This window comes from Sapajus apella, unplaced genomic scaffold (assembly GCF_009761245.1).
Source record: "Sapajus apella isolate SASKATOON/1434 unplaced genomic scaffold, GSC_monkey_1.0 scaffold44, whole genome shotgun sequence".
Lineage (NCBI taxonomy): Eukaryota > Metazoa > Chordata > Mammalia > Primates > Cebidae > Sapajus > Sapajus apella.
This window is the reverse complement of record NW_022436984.1, coordinates 738,208-757,217: the sequence shown is the minus strand read 5'-3', so window position 1 is coordinate 757,217 and position 19,010 is coordinate 738,208. Positions and strand designations below refer to the sequence as shown.

Below are 19,010 nucleotides of genomic sequence, written 5' to 3'. Positions count from 1 at the left end.
ACAGTTTTTCATCCAAGCTTGGTTCAAGATTTGTCAGTTCTTAGTTAAGTCTAGTTCAGTCTCATAGGCCGTTTTTTGTTTCAGTTCTTCCAGGCACTGGGCCAAATGACCCATTCAAGGCTGATAAAAACTCACTGACCTAGGCACAGGAAGTTCTGGGAGGTGAATGAATTTCTGGGTGGTCCTAAAATAAATCCTTTCCCTCTTGTGCCTAACCCTAGAACAACCTACTGAGTCCACAGTCTGACCTGGAACATGTCATGGAGGTAGGAGGAATAGGTGACACTACTCTTTCACCAGTTTGTAGAAACTTGGTGAAATCAATTATCTTCTGGGCCTCAGCTTCCTTCTTTTTTTTTTTGTTTTTAAGTTTTCGAGACAGGGTCTCTCTCTGTCACCCAGGCTGGAGTGCTATGGTGCAATCTCAGCTCACTGCAGCCTCTGCCTCCTGGGTTCATGCAATTCTCCTGCCACAGCCTCCTTAGTAGCTGGAATTACAGGCATGCACCACCAGCTAATTTTTGTATTTTTAGTAGAGACAGGGTTTCACTATGTTGGCTAGGCTGGTCTCGAAGTCCTGATCTCAGGTGATCCACCCGTCTTGGCTTCCCAAAGTGTTGGATTGCAGGTGTAAGTTACCATTTGGATTGCAGGTATAAGACACCATGTCTGGATATTTCCTTCTTTATAAAATGATTTTGAAGGCCCCTTTCGGCTCTGATAGTCTAGGATACTATGCACAAGGTCAATTGGTTTTAAGCACTTCATAGGCTTTCTTTCATATCATTTGCAGTATATAAAGTTTAACTTCCAGGACTTGCCTAGAGGTAGAGCTTATTTTTAAAAAAGAGGGCTAGTTCTGATTCAACAGTAGACCTAAACGTTTGGTTGGACTTGGATCTGCTTCAAATTTCCAGGAGACATGAAGCATAATGATGTGTAATCCTTACCACCCAGACCCTTACTCTCCCAGTGAGGAGCTGGAAACAGACTGCTCACTGAGGGACACATACGGGAGTACCTGTCTGGGGTTTCACCAATGTTATGTGGAGGGGACTCGGCTTTCTAAATATGAAGCTTCTGGGAAATATATTGAGTGGGGGCCAGTGGTGAGGTGAGGGGAGCCCAGGGTAACTACAGACTACCAAAGGCAGGGATTATGTTTAGGAGCCACGGGGCTGAAACTGGGGACAAAGTGTTGATGGTCTCAGGCCAGGGAAGGCCACTTTGGGCTAGTGCATCCCCAGCTCAGTGAACACTGGCGGCAAACTGGTCCTCTGTCCCAAACCCATAGCAGATCCTGTAGAGTTTTCTTTGGCTCCGAGAAGCAGAGGCCTCCCCTGAGCCCTGGCCCCCCTCTACCGCAAAGCAACTGGCTTCCATTACCCCTGACAGCTCCAGAGCAACAGCCCAGCCCCCGGCCCCGGCCTGGCTCGGTGCCGTTACCTTTTATGGTGAAGCTGAGAAAGCATGGAGTGAGGGGGGAGAAAGTTATGGCTGGGCAGAGGCTTGGAGAGTTCCAGGGTGCCTCTGCCCTCGCCAGAGACCCTCGGGTACCCGCAGCCACCGCTCTTCCTACTCTTCTGCGACCCAATCTGTCCTGAACCCAGGACCCCTCTTGCTTGTTCCAACCCTTCCTCCCCTTCTCCATTCCTCCTCTTCTCACTCCCTCACATCCGGGGGGTGATTTCCCACTTGGCCGAAGTCCCAAGGCTTGGGTTTTGATTCCGGGTGGGTCCGCCCTATTTCCGACGCCCACTTCAGGGAGTGGGGTGGAGGGAGGGAGCCCGGCTAAGACGGACCCTGGTCAGATCACAGACAGGATCTTTCTACTAGGTTGCATGTGGGTCACGAAGGCTAGCGCCGGAGAAAGAAGCACCCGGCAGCCCCAGCCCTGTCCCCATTCTACACCGCCTCCCACCCCCGTCCCTGCTGCCCGAGCCAGGGAGAGGACACTGAGGGCAGGACCCAAAGGAAGCACCTGGTTGGGCCGGGCCGGGAAGCGAAGGGTGGGCAGCAGTACGGAGGGCCGGGGCCGGAAGGGGGTTGGAGTAGCTCGCCGCCCCGCCGCTGCACCATCGCCCCAGCCCACTCTTCGGCCCCGGGGAGGCGGCTCCCACGGCTTCTCTAGCCGCCTCCCAGGCCACGCCAGCTGCGGCCAGCTGTGCGGTGCCTGGCCCAGGCGCGCGTCCGCGGCCCCGCCCCATCCCCTAGGGCTGGACCTCCCACCGCAGCTGATCGCGGCCGGGAGCGAGCGCAATACGCGGAGCCGACGAGACGGCTGGGCTAGAGAGGCCGTCCCGACCGCGCCCCCCGCCGGAAGCGGCTGGTTCGGGCCTGAGCTGGCGCTACGAAGTTCCGGTCCAGGTCTCCTACCTCGGGCTTGTTCGCAGGCGGCGTCGGAGCCGAGTCGGACTGGTCAGGTGAGAGGCACGCAGGCGCCCACGGCAGGGTTGGCCCGTGGGTTGAGGACGGGTCCTTGCGAGGGCGAGAAGTGCGCCAGCCAGCGGCTCAGTCCTTCTTTCCTCCGCAGGATGATCACGGACGTGCAGCTCGCCATCTTCGCCAACATGCTGGGCGTGTCGCTCTTCTTGCTTGTCGTTCTCTATCACTACGTGGCCGTCAACAATCCCAAGAAGCAGGAATGAAAGTGGCGCTTTCTCTGCCCCAGGTAACGGCCCGGGGCTGTAGCGCCCAGCCCCCAGAGAGGAGTGGTGAGGCCGCGCCAGGGCCAGCAGGGTTCGAAGCTTCCAATCAGCAAGTGTCGGGCCAAGCATGATACAGTCCAGAACTGGGCCCCTTTATCTGCAGAGTAGAGAGCGCGCTGTCCCCTCCCCCTAAACTGTTCCCGGCTAGAATGGGAGAGAGTTTCCTAACCCTAACAGACCCCATCTTGTGGTCCCCAGTAGGTAGATGCCCAAGTTGAGAGTACAGTTGTTAAGGAGGCATTAACACCAATAGGAACGAAGGGACCAAGGATACCGTCCAAGTATGAGGATTTGGGCTGTTAAATAGCCCTCACTTTCTCCAGGTTGTTTAGGCCTTATTTACACAGAATATTCTGTTTCCATGTTCTGAGGCCAGGAGTTGGCTGCTGTAGACCCAAACTATAGAGAAGGAAGGGGGGGGTTGGGGGGGGTTGGGAGCCAGCCGTAAGTAATGGGTCACAAGTGTAAAGGGAACATGGATGGGCGTTACTTCCTGAAGGATTCCCCGGAGGAAAGCTGCAGCATTTTCCTTACCTCAGGTCTTTCCCCCTTTTTTCTAGGATTCCAGGACATAGTCTGAGGCAAGATGGAGGGTATGAGGGGCCTTCACACTTCAGTTCATCCCTTCTACCCATCACAACATACAAAGCAACTACACCTGGATTTTTCCAAACAACTTTTATTTCCTCAGTCTTCCTTAACCCTATGGAACAAGAAGCTGCCACTCAATAGGGCCCAGTTTAGGGGTTGCTTTCTTTCCTTCTCCCTCCCCCCAATATAAAAATATAGATATATTTTTTTGTGGTCCCAAAATCTTGTGCTTCGGAGGGAGGGAAGGGGTGGCAGGTCCCTGTTTTGTCTTGTTTCAAGGTGATGCTCTGTAATGCCTTGGACAGTGTGGCTGGCATTCCAAGGACTTAACGGCTATCGTGGAATCAGCAGCCTGGAGGCAAACTAGCATATTTCCCACTGTGTTACCCCATCTTGGGGCTATATCGTGGGCTTAAACATAAAGGCATTATCAGACCCGGGGAGAAACAGTGAGTGGGGGAGATTTAGGGACAAAACAAACCTCAGGTTGGCCCAAGGGACCCCCGCTGTAACAATTCCAGGACGGGGAGTCAGATAGACTACAGGATATAGGAGAAAAGGCAGGGGCAGAGCGGGGCCGTGGGGGCCTGGCCCGAGGCAGCCTGCAACAGAGAAGAGAGAGGAATCAGGGTTGTGAAAACTCTGCTCCTCTTCTGTTCTGCTAACCAGGGGATGGGAGGTAAAAGAAGTGGAGCAAAATGATGCTGGGTAAGGATGGACAAATTGTGACTGCACGGTGGTCTGATGCTCTTAGGCCTTAGGCCCTAACTAAAAGTTGTTTTCTTTTCCTGTGGAGTGAAGACTGTGGCCATGGTGGGGGGAAAAAAAGATATCAGGGACTAGATTCTTAATTAAAGTACATTTAGTCTTTGTGCTCACAAGGAGTAGGGAAGGCAGAAAATTATTCTGAATGACAGAAATGGGAATGAGGTGACAGAAGTGAGGAGTGGGGTGAGGGATTGGACCCCAGTGCTCACCCTGGTGTAGCAGAGCAGGGTCCCGGCTCCAGCTCACTGCTCTCCCTGGTCCGGGGGACAGGGGATGTGGGACCTGAAGAGTCTTTCATCCCTCTGCGAGTCGGCGGTGAGCTCCGGCCCAACCTGGGCCTAGCCTGTGTGGACAGGGAGTGTGCTAAGAGACTGGATTCTTCCATGAGTTTTTTTGCTTTAGTTTGCACCTAGAATTTCCATGCATAAGAGTGTTACGGGGATCAACAGAGGTACTGGGACATTGAATTCTAGCTGAAAGAGTGAGACAAGATAATAGCCAGAGAAGTCCTGGATTCAGTCCATGACTGCACTCCAAGTCTACATAACTAGGGGTGGCAAAAGGATCCAGCATTTACCCACCATGGCAACACCACGGCTAAGGTCTGGTTGAGTAGAGAAATACTCTAGAAAGATAGTGGAGGGCTGGTAGACCTCTCTCAGAGCCTTCTGTGCCTCAGCCCCTGCCAGAGCAGCATACATTTCACCCATCCAGTCAGCTTCTGCCTACACTCAACTTTACCTAGCATGGGGATCTGGACTGAATCGGAGTTGGTGGCAGGGCTGTTCCTAGCAGCAGCAACCAAATGTGTTACCTGGGGAATCCGGGACCCCTCCTGGCGGAAACTCTCCTCGGGCAGGTCTGGGCAGAAAGAGAGGAGAAGCTAAGGGGAGGGGCAGGGAAAGCCAAAGCTAGCAGGCTGAGGTTGGGGTATATCTGGCAGGGACACAGGCTAAAAGCAAGCAAGGGACCTGGCTGATGGGGATGGTGGAGGGCAGGAAGGGGACTGGACAGACAAGCACTCAGGCATCCGAGCAGCCCTCTGATGTGGCCAGGGGTAGAGGCAGTAAAGCAGTACTGAGCATTTTCCCTCCCACTACCCAGAGGAACAGTGCATTGCTGGGTTCTGCTAGAGTAGTTGTGCTGGAGACTGGGGAGGAACCAAAAATATTACCTGCAGTCGAGTCTTGATGCAGGGCATCTGAGCTCCAGTCCCTAGCAGACCTTTCCCAATTACCATGACAGGTTCTGGTTTGTCCCCAGAGGACAAGAGTGAACAGCTGCTCCCTAGGGAACAGAGGAAACTGATCAGGGTTGGGGCCACAGACAAGAGGAGGTAACTTACTTTCGATCAGGGTTTCTCAACCTTGGCACGTTGACATTTTGGGCTGGATAATTCTTTTTTGTGGGGAGTGGTCTTGTGCATTGTAGGATGTTTAGCAGCATCCCTAGCCTCTAACTAATATATTCGGTTTCCTCACCTCCCTCCTCCTCAATGTAACAACCAAAAATGTCTCCAGATGTTGCCCGATGCCACCTGGGCAGCAAAATTGCCCCTGGTTGAGGCTCTAGTCTCGTCCAAGGGGTGGAGCAGCAACTCCAGGCTAGACTCAGAACGCACCCAAGCTTAACTCCTGTGTCAATTTATACGCTGCAGGGCCTACCCCAATCATATGTTTAGCATTTGAGGATCAAGTCAGCTCTATCTAGGACTGGTGGATTCAGTGCTACCCATTGAGGAGAATTGACAGGTTGGAAGTAGGGGCCTCTGAGTAAGTAGAACATGCTGGACTAGAGTCTTAGAATCATTCCCATCCAGTCCTTTAGATAGCTGGGTCTATAATTTAAAAGGAGAAGAGATGGCTTAAGTTTTGTGTGAGTGATACGGCTACACACAACATTTGGCAGTGTTGACAGGTGAAAGATCTATGTTTTTTTCATTCTCCTGTCTTGTCTAATGTTGCCCAGCTCCTGAAGTCAGGGAACTTGCATAAGTATCACTTTGCAGGTAGACAAAGTCCTCAGGTTCCTCAAATGAGGAAAATGAGGATTAAATGAGATTAAGTGTGTAGAGCAGTGCCTGGCACATATTAAATGTGAACTATTGTTGTATTACACAAAGACATTAGTAAATTCCACCTGCCTATTCAAAGGCACCAGTGTTAGAGGTTTAGGATACCAAGAAGATAACTGATGTCCCTGGTCTCCCAACTAAAGAACCTGGGCTGGTTATGGAGGAGGCTGGCCAGCCCAGATTTCAGTGGCAACAGGTACAGACCTGGTATGTTGAGTGAATCGGGCAGTAGACAGGAGCCCAGCTTGTGTGAGGAGGCTGGGCCAAAACTAGCAGGAGCTGGGGATGGAGCCAGGCTGCCTGCAGGAGGACGATGGTTCAGTGGCTGCTGCCGCCGTCTCCTGTCCTGGCTTCGGGGCTCTGAGTGGAAGAGATACAAGCAGATAAAAGGGCAAGTAAGTGGGGCACTATGAGGCAGCCTTCACCGACTTGCTGGCTCCCGTGGTCAAAAGATGCCTGTTTTTCAAGCTTGTCGTCAGACCCACATCCCTCTCCTACAGTAACTATTCTACTATTTATTGCAATTATCCAGTTCTCCATCAGCCTTCATCCTGCCAGTTTTTTTTCTGTTTTATTTTTTGAGACAAGGTTTCCACTCTGTCACCCAGGCTGAAGAAGTGTACAATGGCACAATCATGGCTCACTGCAGCCTCAACCTACCAGCTTAGGTGATCCTTCCACTTCAGCCTCCTGAGTAGCTGGCACTATAGGTGCCTGCCACCATGCCCAACTAATTTTTTGTATTTTTAGTAGAGATGGGGTTTTGCCCAGGCTGGTCTTGAACTCCTAGGCTCAAGAGATCCACCCACCTTGGCCTCCCAAAGTGTTGGGATTGCAGGTGTGAGCCAGCATACCTGGCCCAGTTCATTCTTTTGGCAAAGAAGCTACTGAGCTTGGCTAACACAGCTTTCCTTGGTTCCCCTCCTACCACTAATTGCTTCCCTTCCAGCTGTTCTTCCTGCCCCTTAAATGTCAAGTCTTCCCCACCATTCTGTCCTTGGGCGTCTCTTGCTCTACTTAATCTTAAACTCTGAAATCACTCTCTACCCCTTTTCTCCTGAAATCCAGTTCTAACTGTCCACTGGAAATTTCTTCCCAAAAGTCCCCTTGACAAAACAAAACTCATTCCCTTTCTTTCATTCTCCTTGTCTTGGTGGAAAACCTTGTTTCATCTTTATACTCCTCCCTTAGATTTGCATTTGTGTAATTAAATCCTGCAATTCTATCTCTGCATTTTCTGTCACCTAGGCTGTAGTATGGTGGCATGAACATGGTTCACTGCAGACTTGACCTCCTGCATCCCAAGTAGCTGGGACAACAGGTAACGCTACCAAGCCCAGCTAATTTTTAATTTTTTTAGAGGTGGAGTCTTGCCATGTTGCCCAGGCTGGTCTGGAACTCTTGGGCTCAGGCAATCCTCCTACCTCAGTTCCCAAAGTGCTGGGATTATAGGTAGGAGCCATTGCACTGTGCTTGAAGATCTTCTAAAGTCTAAATCTTTGAATGCCACATATTCAAAGCTTTGCCTACTGTAGTTCCAGTCTACACGTGCTTAGTAGGATGCTGATTTGATCCTTCATACCCTCTGCTATAGCCCATGTGGCTACTAGTTGTGTGTGGTTCCTCTGGAACTGTTTCCTTTTCTAGTGAAACCATGACCATCTTTGGTTTCCCATCTCAAATGTTACCTCTCTGAAGCTTACTTGACCATTACGGGCAGAATTAATTGTCCTCTCCTCATTACCTTCATCCTTCGTTTGAGTGGCTAGTAGTTTATGGTTTCTGTTTAAGTTAGAATGTGTAAAGTACTTATGGGCACATAGTACTCAATAAACATAAGCTAGTATTCTTTCTAAGTGGAACTTGAGTTTCTTGGGAGTAGGGACTTTGTTGCCTCAAACACTATATAACCCAGTGCCTGTAAAATACTGCCTGAAAAATCAGAGACCTTAATCAATGTGTTGTTTACTTGAACAGCAGATACCTGCTGTACACCATGAGCTAGATCGATCATCTCGCAGAGTCTAAAGGTATATAATTATATTCTTTGGGGCAGCTGTCTCTGGATCACTCATGTCTAGAGCCTTCCAAGTTCTGAAGAGTGGGGTCCAGAGGGCAAATGGTGAATGTGTGCGGTAGGGAGGCTTGCAGCTTTGGCGTGTCCTTCCTCATCACAGAGGAACAGCAGGTGCCAAATACTCTCAAACTGAATGGGCTGTTAACTTCATAGAACTGAATTCACTGGAGATGCCAACATGCCAACTGACCCCTAATAAACGTGTTGGATGCAAAAATCCTCTAACTTAAAAAGTGACAGTAACTTCATCTTCCCAGTCACACTGGGAATTAGCAGGCAGTGACAAGAATACTTTTGAAAGGTCCCAAACCAGGCGGGGCATGGTGGCTCATGCCTGTAATCTCAGCACTTTGGGAGGCTGAGGCAGGTGGATCACTTGAGGTCAGGAGTTCGAGACCAGCCTGGCCAACATAGAGAAACCTGGTCTCTACTAAAAATACAAAAATTAGCTGGGCATGGTGGCGAGTGCCTGTAATCCTAGCTACTCCAGAGGCTGAAGCACGAGAATCACTTGAACTCAGGAGATGGAGGTCGCAGTGAGCCAAGACTGGCTACTACACTCCAGCCTGGGTGACAAAGTGACATGGTTTCAAAAAAAAAAAAAGAGAAAAGTCCCAAAGTGAGAAAAAAAAAAAACAAAAACGGATACTTGTATAAATAAAGAAAAAAGGAAGCGATCTCAAAATGGAAGCTACTGTAGCTATGATGAGATGTGCTTAGGTGCTGGGTACTAATTATAGATTTAAGATGGTGAAGAGTCAAAAATGCCAGCCATGGTGGCTCACATGCCTTGGGAGGCTGAAGCGGCTGGATCTCTTGGCGTCTGGGAGTTTGAGACCAGCCTGGGCAACTTGGCAAAACCCCATGTTTACTAAAAAAAAAAAATAGAAAAATTAGCCAGGTGTGGTGGTGTGCATCTGTAGGCCCAGCTACTAGGGAGGCTGAGGCTAGAGGATCACTTGAGCCAGGGACATGAAGGTTGCAGTCAGCTGTGATCACGCCACTGCACTCCAGCCTGGGTGACAGAACGAGACTCTCAAAGAGTCAAAAACAACCAGACGTTAGGGGGCTACTGAGAGATGGCACAGGTTGCCAATAGGATAACAGAAGTCAGAGACCGGCCACAGTCAAATAACCTAAAACATTAGCCACCCCCAATGACTTAGAGATAGTCTAGGGCCCAGATCTGAGTAATTCTGTGATTAAAATGGATGTCAGGATGATGTCCAGCTGACAGTACACAGTAGGCAGAAATCATGGACTTGACAGAGGAAATAGTGAGTTAATTTGAGAAATATCTACACACAGAGGCATGTTGAAACCATGTTAAGGGACAAAGTTTCACCCTACCACAGGAAAGGGTAAATGCAAGGGAGAAAGAACAACCAAGAGTGATGTGATCAGCTTTGCCTCCAGAGGTTATGAAATGGTATCTTATGGTAACCAGCTAGAGGTTCCATTTTGGGGGTGGTAGGATAGTACTGGGCAGAGGTCTGAGGGGAGACTGACCCCCCCCCCTTGAATGAGTCAGAATGGGTGTTCTAAGGTCTCACAATTTAGAGCAGCAGTTATTTGACTTGCACCAAGGTCCTGTGTGTCATCCGAACATCTTTGGAACTGTCCTTACATGTAGCACTCCAGATCTTACTGAATCCCTGGGACAATCACAGACCTGATTTATGCCCTCTGAGGGGTAGAAAGGTGAGACAAACATTCATCTGGTTCCCAACTTCTTGCTTTTTATTCATTCAACAAATACTTGCTGATCACTTACTTAGTGCCAGGCACAGGACTAGGTGCTAAGGGCATAATTCGATGTGTTAGGAGACACTTCCTGAAGCTTTTGTTTGCAGTGGAAAAAGTAGCCTTAAAGCCCTCTTAGTTCTTCTGTCTTCTACCATCACTGAATCCCGCCACTTCTCTTTCTAATACTTACATTTATCTCTCCTCAGACCCTGGTACTGGCTCTGGTGATCTCACCTCCTGTTTTTCTGTCCAATATGTACAGTTCACAGACAGTGTCTTACACAGTTCAGTCTCTTACATTTATTCCCATTCTTAGAAACACAATTGTTGCCATTGTCTCAGTTAAGCTCATAATCCTTGTTCCCAAGATATTTCAACTACTCTCTTTACCTAATTTCCTTGGTGATGGGCATGGCCTTTGGCATACCACCTAGTATACATGCTTTTTGTCCTCTCCACCCACCAGCTCTGTTTCTAGGTCTGTTCCTGCTCCTGGCTGTCATTTCTCACTTTGGGAATGTTTCTGTTAAACTATGTGCTACCCATTCTTGAAACTATTTCTTAACTGAACATTCTTTGGTTAATTACTCTTGTGTTTAATCTACCACAGTTGTTCCCCAAACCCCTAGGATGTTTACAGTCTGTGTGCACCCTCATGTTGTATTTACTGTCCTGTTACCCCTATTAAGCTTCAAGCCAATCAACCAGGAATTACTTAGTACTGACTGTGCATATTTTCTATCAGTAGGGGGAAGTAACAGAGAAATAGAATACATGTCCTTCGCCTCAAGGAGCTCAGTACAGTGTTGTGCAATGGAAGTGGGGCAGGGAGGATGTCAATAAAATAGTGATTAAATAGTGCCTAGACGGGCGCGGTGACTCATGCCTATAATCCCAGCACTTTGGGAGGGGCACCTGAGGTCAGGAGTTCAAGACCAGCCTGGCCAACATAGTGAAACCCCATCTCTACTAAAAATACAGAAAATTAACTGGGTGTGGTGGTAGGCATCTGTAATCTCAGCTACTTGGGAGGCTGAGGTGGGAGAATCACTTGAACCTAGGAGGCGGAGGTTGCAGTGAGCCGAGACGGCACCATTGCACTGCATCCTGGGCAACAAGAGTGAAACTCTGTCTCAAAAAAAAAAAGGGGGGCGGCCTAGAATATTCCAGTGATAACCTAGAAAAGGCTCTTTACTATTTCCCTTTGTAGTCAGGAAAGGAGAACTTACGATGCTGATGAAGGAATTCCATGTCATGTCAGTTCCAGCCTGATACCACTTTCGTAGTGAGCTCTGAAGTCAGGAACAATTTCAGCCCATAAAGACCACAGATAAAAGTCCCCATCATTCTACAGTGCTGCAATTTGGATTCTGAGGACATTCCTTTAACTGCCTCCATGAAGACAGATTGACGCTGTCCTTGACATGGAAGCTTCATGTCCTGTTTGGCACTGCTTCAGCTAATATTTCATCCTTGGAAAATCCCCTGGTTCCTAGCATGCACTCAAGCCCAGATACTCAGATGTCCCCCTGTGGCCATACACAATACCGCTCTGGAATCATGCCGCAGGGAACACCAAGGTCATAGGAGAGGCCACAGGTTCTGCTACAAACTAATTTTATTGATTCACCCCTTGGTCCTGGGCCAAGAGTATATCTTCAAATTTTTACTTCCCCCAGCAATGCCCCAAACAACCAAACACATGTTGCAGGGGCTTCCAGACTGGCTTACCTCTGACGGGGCCCAGCACCTGGTGGGTGACCTTTTGGGTGCTAGAGCCCAGGCCTGGCAGCCCTGCAGGCCGACTGCCATGAAAAGGAAAGCTGGGGGAATTCTTCATCTGTGGAGAATTTTGTTGGCTGCTGCTGCTACCACCAGCACTTGTGCCAGTGCTAAAACTTCGTGCCCGGCTCAAGGTGTTTTTGGAGCAGGAAACAGGCAACCCACTGCAAAGAAGCAGATGCCAGTTAACCCTGGGCCAGGAAGGTTGTGTCCTAAGGCTTTCCCTAGGATTTGATGCTAAGTAAAGCTTCACCTATGGGGTAAAAAGGCACAGGGACCCGTTCCAAGAGAGAAGTGAGGAATTCATGTCCATGGATGAAGTATCCAACCTGGGTTATACCAGCTAATCTCAAAATGTCATAAGGGCCATCCCTGAGCAGCTTTATCTCCCAATGAATTTCCCCCCTACTGCCTTGGCACTGACCCTTCAACTCCCTTCAGTCAGTCATTCACAACCCTTGGAAGTTGTGGCCTGCCCCACTGCAATTATATTTGATTTTGTGTAAGACTCTGGAGCAGGGAATCCCTAGCCTGACACTCAGATCTCGTAGATGTATGTAGCTCAGAGTAAAAAGGAAGAGGATCCCATTCTCAAAAAATAAACTAATCTTACTAATTTTAATTTACCCTAAAAATATTTGCCATTTGGCACTTTGAGGAGGAGGGAAGATATATAAATCCCTTGGAACTCCTAGCTCCAGAGCCCTGTCCCACTCTCCTATCCTTTCTCCCTCCTATTTTGCTGGCCTTACTTGTGACTTTTGAGTGGAGTTCGTGGGCCCCTCTTCTTGTTGACACCCACATTCAGAGTGCTGCTTAGGCCTCGGCTGTTGCGTACATGTTTCAGCATCCAGGCCCGTAGATTAGTAAGGCTGCTGTGCTCTGACAGCACAATTCGGGGCCACGGATTACATTCTGCCATGTCCAGAGCTGCGATGGCCATAGCTCTTCCCACCTGTAGGGGAGTCCAGTTTGGCTCAGCATGCTAGTCCTCCCATGCAGGCTGCTATCTTGGGGTGGTACACAGCACAATGGAAGGGAAGGAGGGGCCAGACCTATAATTTGCTCATTGGATGTCCTAACCTTTGTTCCCAGGCTGTTTACTGTAAATGGATTTGGAGCTGTTCCCTAAGCCCATTTGGGAGCCCTCATCCATTATGGGGGCAGGGGTGTGTCCTTTCTGGCTAGCACCATGAAGGAATTCTCCCAGCAGGAAAGGGTTTTGAATTCCTTCTGTAACCTGCAGCTGTTTGTACTCTTATGTGTCCTAGGATAATGGGAATCATCAAGACCACTGCAGTCAGGGTGCGTTTGAGCCCAGGAATTAATAAACCCAGTAGAATGAGAAAGATAAACCCAGGGGCAAAGAATCTGACTCAGATGTGCTAGGGCATTCTCTGTGATGTGGGGTCAGATATAGTGCCCGTTCATCCTTTCTATACTATTATAGTTATAGTTATGCTCCTGTTAATGGAAGAAAATAACCATAGTGGCGAGAGGGCCATAGTGATGAATATCTCTTCAAAGGACCTTAGAGTCAGGCATTAGGAGTGAAGGCCTTTCCAGACTTTAAGGTTCCCCCTTTTCCCACTTACACCATGTATTCATACCTGCTCAAATAGTTCCACAGTGTATCTGGAGGGGAAAGCCGGTGGGGGAGGGGGGCTGGCGCGCCCATTGTCATGGCAGGCAGCAGGGATGCTGTTTACTGAGCGTCCAGTGTTGTAGTTGCATTCAAGTGTGTAGCTAAGACATAAAGACCTTTATGAGTGTCCTGCCTGAACAGATATCAGGACAGAACCATAAAGGACAGGTTAGATGGTCTAAGGAGGCAATCACTTGGAAAAAAAGTGAACACCATGGAAGTGCTAATGATCCATAGCAACTAGCAGCAGCTGACCTTGGTATTCTACCATATACCCAGGGAATCCCCCCAAACTAGAGTCCTAGACTAAAGACAATAATGCTAATTGTGAGGCTCTTTTTTAAGAAGACTTAGGTGGTCCCCTCTCTCTCAAACACCCTGGACTGGGTTTTGTTTTCTTTAGGGAAGCTATTTCATGAACTATATCCCAGCTTCCATCCAACCTGTGGATTATCCCTGAGGCTTTGTGGATTGCGACTCGGCCGCTTCCCTCTTTGGACTGGCCATCTCTGCGGTCTCGGGCATACATATTCTTCTCTGAGAAATTGCAACCCTGGAAGTCGAAGTGGGCCGAGTTCAAGGAGATGAGCTTTGGATACAGCATGTTTTCCACCTGTTTGGGGAAGAAAAAGAGTCAACTCAGAAGGAGAGACAGAGACAAAGAAGGGACAAGGGGCAAGGAAGAGATGGCAAGTGTGGGACCATGTGACTTAATACACAGCAGATATCATCACAACCATCAACAGTAATCAGTGCTGCTTGAATTCTCAGGTTGATATTATTTCTAGGTGTTGGGAAGCAATTCTATTTTTTTTTTTTTTTTTTAGCTTTTAGCTTCTTCCCTCCAACAATGCAAAATTTTCCTTCTCTGGATTCCCAGACTCTAGCAAATACTATAATGCTGTTCGTTAGCTTGACCCTTAATAAAATGTCATGATATAATGATTGAGACATAAGGCCCCTGTGCCATCTTTTTTGGCCCTTCAAAGCTTTTTCAGAGGTAGTCTCCACAGGCCTTCCTGCTAGAAGGCTACCTAAGACTATCTGTTCATGGCCCAACCCCATCTCCTAACCAGCAACACTTCCCACACTCACATGACATTCTTAGGACTCCCACCTGGGTGCTCTCATCACTAAAGCTGTTTCCGTACATGAAACAGCCCCTTTTGGAAGCATGTCCATGCAGGTCCACATAGTAAGCAACACCACTCTCTTTTGGGGGGATGGTGTCAGGGGCTGGCTCTTCAAGCCCTGCAGACTGTTGTGGCATAATCCACACACTGTTGGGCTTCTGTTCTGCTGGCTCTGTTTGTTTCCAGCCTTCAGCGTTATCCCCATCGGCTGAGTGCCCACGGTGAGCTTCATTTTGGAGATTGTTGGCTTTCTCCAGGTCAGAAAGAGGAGCATCAGGAGGGAGACGGGGACTGGGCTGGTGCTCAGAGGAACTCTGGGAGTTCAGACGAGAGTGCACGTGGTGGTAGAGAAGCACAGCTTTGGCCCCATAGATGGCCGGGTGCAGGACGGCATCAGGCTTCAGGTACTGACGGTTCAGATTCACTCCACGTGAGTCTGTGCTATAGGAAAACAAGGACTGAAGCAGGGTCTAGAAGACTGGGCCACTGAAGGAGACACTAGAGTAGAGGAAAAGTAGACTGTAGACTGACTTATCAAATGAGAGGCTGAAGCTGCATTAGGAAAGAAAGAATTGAAGACAGGGCCTCTCTTTGATCTGCTGTCACCCTTACCATAGAAACCTAAGGAGCTTCCTCAGGGTAGCTGCCTCCACCCAGATGGGCCTGCAGTCATCCTAGTTTGGCTCCTTTCTGGAAGTGCCACTAGATGTGATCTCATGCTTTCTCAGGAAGATGAGATGGGCTTGCCTTTATTAGGGTGCAAGAGGATTGGGAACACAGCAGAAGCCAGAAGGCTGACAGCATTTCACTGAGATGCAGGGCATGAGGGGGAATGGGAACAGTCCAGACAGGCTGGGGAAGCCACTTACCGGTAGTGTCCCCGGACCACACCATCGGGGTTCAACATGGGAATCAGCTTAAAGACAAAGAGGCGACGTAGGGTTTGGGCCCGGGGGTCATCAGGTCGGAGAATGAAGTCCAGAAAGCCATTGAAGACAAAGCTAGATGGAGTCTCCCCTGGGTGTACTCTGCTGCTTAAGAAGAATATCTGAGGTAGAGAGAAGAGCAGACATTAAGTCAGTTACCCTATAGTTCTACTTTGACAGTATATGGGCGGTGGCATGGATGAGGCAGGAATAGCCGCTGGATTTCCAGTTGGCTGAGTCTGCCAGTGGAGCAGGGGCCATCACCGTTGCCACAGGTTGCAGGGAGAAGCTGTGTTCAAGATGCCTAGGGACAACATAGTCTTTATCAACAGTATCTTGTGCTAGAGAAAGGCCAAAGAACTACCTTTATGCTATTTCCACTCACCTTCTTGCCTGCGAAACGGAATGGTCGAGGGGTGCTGGTATCAGGAAATAGCTGCTCTAGACGGGGCTCTCGATCTTCTCGAAGCCCATGGCAGGAAGTAATCGTCAACAGATCTACACGAAGTCCATCCAGAGAATAGCAAAGGAGCTCCCGATGATAATAGATGGTATCCAGGGGGCTACAGGGAAAAAAAATCATTAAACCAGGAAAAGTCCCTAAAGTCCTAGCAAGAGGTAGGCCTTGTCACAGCCCAGGGGTGCCTTATAGTTCCTCATGATGCTAAAGGAGGCTAAGGATTTGAGTGGGTTTACGTTGCCAGAATGCAGAGTACAGGAAAGGGTGAATTTGTTTTTCCCCAGGTTATGGCTTCCTAGCATAGATGATGTAGTTGGAGCTGTTCTCTGTGCAGGGCAGATAAAAAAGGTGTGCTGAGTGACACAGTGGTGGCTAAACTATGGATAACTGATGAGAGCTGGGCTACTTAGAGGTCTGGGCAGGTGAAAGAGTGGAGGGTAGGTGTTGATATGCTGAGATCATGGTCATACAGAAACAGAGTTATCAAAGGTCCTCAAAGCCCCATTTTTTCTGTACAGAAAAAAAGACATAAAATTTTGCTTCAGAGCTCTAAGGGCAAATTCTAGAAGTATTGGGGGTGCTGTCTGATCCGGGACTGTGGCAGGAGTAAGAATGGGGTTGGCACCTGCTATGGGTAGGGTGATTCTCTGGAAAGCGCTGGTCTAGCTGGTTTAGCAAATCCTGGCAGTCACTGTAGGAGAAGGGGTAGCAGAAGGCGAAGAAGGTGGTGGCCCCACGGCCCTCTACGAAACGGTGAACAAAGGATAACACAAACTGCGTCTCTGTCATCTGAGGAGCAGAGGAGGAAAAGGGAGGGGCAACATGCCATCGTCATCAAAACTGAGTTCCTACTGGGACCACCAGGAACTGACCTCACACCCTTACTGCCTTTACCAGCTTCCCTCCCTCTGACACTTTCTATATGACAAGTGGCTCCTTCTAGGCTTCCTGAGGCAGGGGCTCATCTTAGACTCCAGCTAACACTGGAGGAAAAGCTGATACTTATACCTGCTGTCCCACCTGCCTCATACATTTATCAAGGAAAAAAATGCTTTACTTTCCTCTCTGTTTTCAGCGCTGAAGTCTTTCTTTCCTCCTCATGGAGAATTTACCTCAAAGGTGGGCCGGTCTCGAATGCGTTCCCAGCGTGGCCGTGTGGGCAGTGTGCGCACAAAGGGGGCCATGCCTTGGGAATACAGCTTGCTCTGCTTGTTCATGTTCATAATGTTGATCTTGATGAGTTTTCCTGGAGTTCCTCCCCGTACGCTAAAGTAGAACCATGACCTGAGGGCCAGAGTAAGCAAGATGTCATTATATATGGAAGGGTTGGAGATAGGATCTGTGGGAGAGCTGGAGCCAGCCAAACGGGAAAGGGCTATTTGGCAAGGAGAAAGGAGGGAAGACGGGTCAGAAGAGGATGGGCAGTATGCTGGTATGAACAGGTAAGTCAAAGGACTAACTGAAGCATGGGTTTGGAGACCCGGACATTCTCTCTCTCAGCCTTCTTCCACCCTCCGTTTCTTTCCACATACCTGTTCCCATTCTCAAATTCGGTTTCAGCACAGTCTGGTCGGGTCCACACATTGAATTCATAGTCAGGTGAAGAGGCAATGCCACTGGTCGGGGCTGACGCCCCACCTCCTACCCCTTCCCCATCACTGGACAAAGATTCCACCTTCTCCACGTGGGCTAGATTCCCCGAATCAAAGCGAGAACTGAACAGCAATCCCCCACAGCGCAGCTCCATGGTGGGGCTGGGAAAGCATCCTTCTGCCCCACTCTGGCCCTGAGAGCTGGGGAAAAACAAGGGTTGGGTTAAGAAGGAAAGGGAAGACAAATGGAAGCGTTTTTGGGGTATCTCTGGATAAGTAAGAGCTATTCTTAGGGAGTGCCCTACGAAACAAAAGACTCCACTTTAGAAAACACAGAAGTGGTCTTCCAGTAAAGGCCAAGAGAAAGCAGCACTCTGTACCCCCACACTGAGGATTGCAAATGACCTAAAGGGACCCCATTTTACTTTAGCTTGGCTGTTCCCAAATAAAATACTCAATGGCTTAACTATGTTGAAAAACGCTAGACTCTCAGCTGCTTCGCAGCCCGAAGATTAGAGAATATAATCAGAGAGGTCAGATTTCGCAGACCTAGCCAAGATACACTCACCACCATACATGGCCACCTTTAGAGATGGGCCGTTCTGGATCTCTGGCTCTGCACTCTCCAGCACAGAGCAGAGAGGAACCGAGGTTCTGAGTGTAAACGGGTAGTCCTCTCTCCAGCCTCGGCCCTCACAAGTACTGAACGGACATTCTGGTGTTGCTCCCCTGAGCCCTGGAAGGATTGGTTCTTGCTTTTTTGTTCCTACCTTATGCCTAGTATGGAGGAAAACTATAAAAGCGTGGCCTCTGCCAAGCCAAAGGCAACTGGGCTCACCTAGCGACTGGAGCTCCATTCCAGCCAGGACACGGGTCTGTTTCCACCCCCCTCCGTCCCGTAAGCACTGCACCCTGCGAAAGCTACTCTAGTAGTTGTGGGTGAGTAACGGGTGTTCTGAGCACCCCTAAAAGCAGTGGGCTGCTAGAGTCCCACTCAGGGGCAGGAGGCTGGCTTCTCTACCTTCGACTCCCGAAGGGCGGTCACACCAAGCGGGCTTGCCATGGGCAGGGTGGGACTGGGAGGCATGGGAGGGGGGTCGAGACGGACTACCGCGGCAGGGGTTTAGGCAGGCAGGGCCTAGGGGGTCAGGGGGTTGGCTGAGGAGCGGGGCAGGGGCGGGGCCGCGAAAGCCGGGCCGGGGGCGGGGAGGGGCGGGGTGGCCTTCGAGGGGCTCGGGCTGAAGGGGCTGAGAGAAGGGGGCGGGGCCGGAGCTGGCGAGGCCCGCAGTCCGCGCAGAGCCCCTCACCTCTCTCCGGGCCGGTGATCCCGCTCCCTCTCCCGCTAGCGAGGCCGCACCTCGGGCCCCGGCACCTGGGCCCTCCACCCGGGTCCCCAAAAAAACCCGAGCGCCGCGGTGCCGGGACCCCGCTCTGCCAGGAAACAAGAAGTCTCTCGCCTATTGGCCGCAACTGCAGCTGGCGACTCGCCCAGTAAAGCTCGCTATCAT

General features: G+C 49.8%; 2 protein-coding genes and 1 long non-coding RNA gene across 6 annotated transcripts; 2 read left to right on the top strand and 1 right to left on the bottom strand.

Moving 5' to 3' along the window:
- The first annotated feature begins 2,267 nt into the window (after positions 1-2,267).
- OST4 (oligosaccharyltransferase complex subunit 4, non-catalytic) lies at positions 2,268-3,521 on the top strand. The gene is made up of 3 exons (XM_032301276.1): positions 2,268-2,423; positions 2,534-2,671; positions 3,269-3,521. The coding sequence occupies exon 2, from the start codon at positions 2,535-2,537 to the stop codon at positions 2,646-2,648; it is 114 nt and encodes a 37-aa protein (XP_032157167.1). The 5' UTR covers positions 2,268-2,423; position 2,534; the 3' UTR covers positions 2,649-2,671; positions 3,269-3,521.
- On the bottom strand, positions 3,370-18,975 carry AGBL5 (ATP/GTP binding protein like 5). 4 transcript variants are annotated; one of them, XR_004276005.1, is made up of 16 exons: positions 18,810-18,939; positions 17,443-17,703; positions 17,023-17,194; positions 16,536-16,699; positions 15,836-16,013; positions 15,394-15,572; positions 14,509-14,965; positions 13,835-14,004; positions 13,357-13,492; positions 12,499-12,701; positions 11,696-11,910; positions 6,346-6,501; positions 5,242-5,354; positions 4,882-4,928; positions 4,277-4,410; positions 3,370-3,901 (listed from the first exon to the last, which is right to left on the bottom strand). XR_004276005.1 is itself a non-coding variant. In XM_032301273.1 (15 exons), the coding sequence occupies exons 2-15, from the start codon at positions 17,655-17,657 to the stop codon at positions 3,730-3,732; spliced, it is 2,664 nt and encodes an 887-aa protein (XP_032157164.1). In that variant the 5' UTR covers positions 17,658-17,703; positions 18,810-18,975; the 3' UTR covers positions 3,370-3,729. The 4 variants fall into 4 exon arrangements, 3 of the variants coding, with proteins under 3 accessions (XP_032157164.1, XP_032157165.1, XP_032157166.1); XM_032301273.1 differs by lacking the exon at positions 4,882-4,928 and having other exon boundaries at positions 18,810-18,975; XM_032301274.1 differs by lacking the exons at positions 4,882-4,928; positions 18,810-18,939 and adding an exon at positions 18,524-18,640 and having other exon boundaries at positions 3,730-3,901.
- LOC116566764 lies at positions 5,350-14,015 on the top strand. The gene is made up of 3 exons (XR_004276006.1): positions 5,350-5,839; positions 8,119-8,171; positions 13,795-14,015. It is a non-coding gene; the product is annotated as an uncharacterized LOC116566764 (long non-coding RNA).
- Positions 18,976-19,010: the final 35 nt, after the last annotated feature.

Bases quoted from the DNA above. Each gene is read 5' to 3' on its own strand.
- AGBL5 (XM_032301273.1), bottom strand. From the start codon at position 17,657: ATGGAGCTGCGCTGTGGGGGATTGCTGTTCAGTTCTCGCTTTGATTCG. The intron at 16,700-17,022 runs GTAAATTCTCCA...TCTGCTCCTCAG, and splicing joins GAGACCGGCCCACCTTTGAG to ATGACAGAGACGCAGTTTGT. The intron at 4,411-5,241 runs GTAATATTTTTG...CTGTCCACACAG, and splicing joins GCATCAAGACTCGACTGCAG to GCTAGGCCCAGGTTGGGCCG.
- OST4 (XM_032301276.1), top strand. From the start codon at position 2,535: ATGATCACGGACGTGCAGCTCGCCATCTTCGCCAACATGCTGGGCGTG.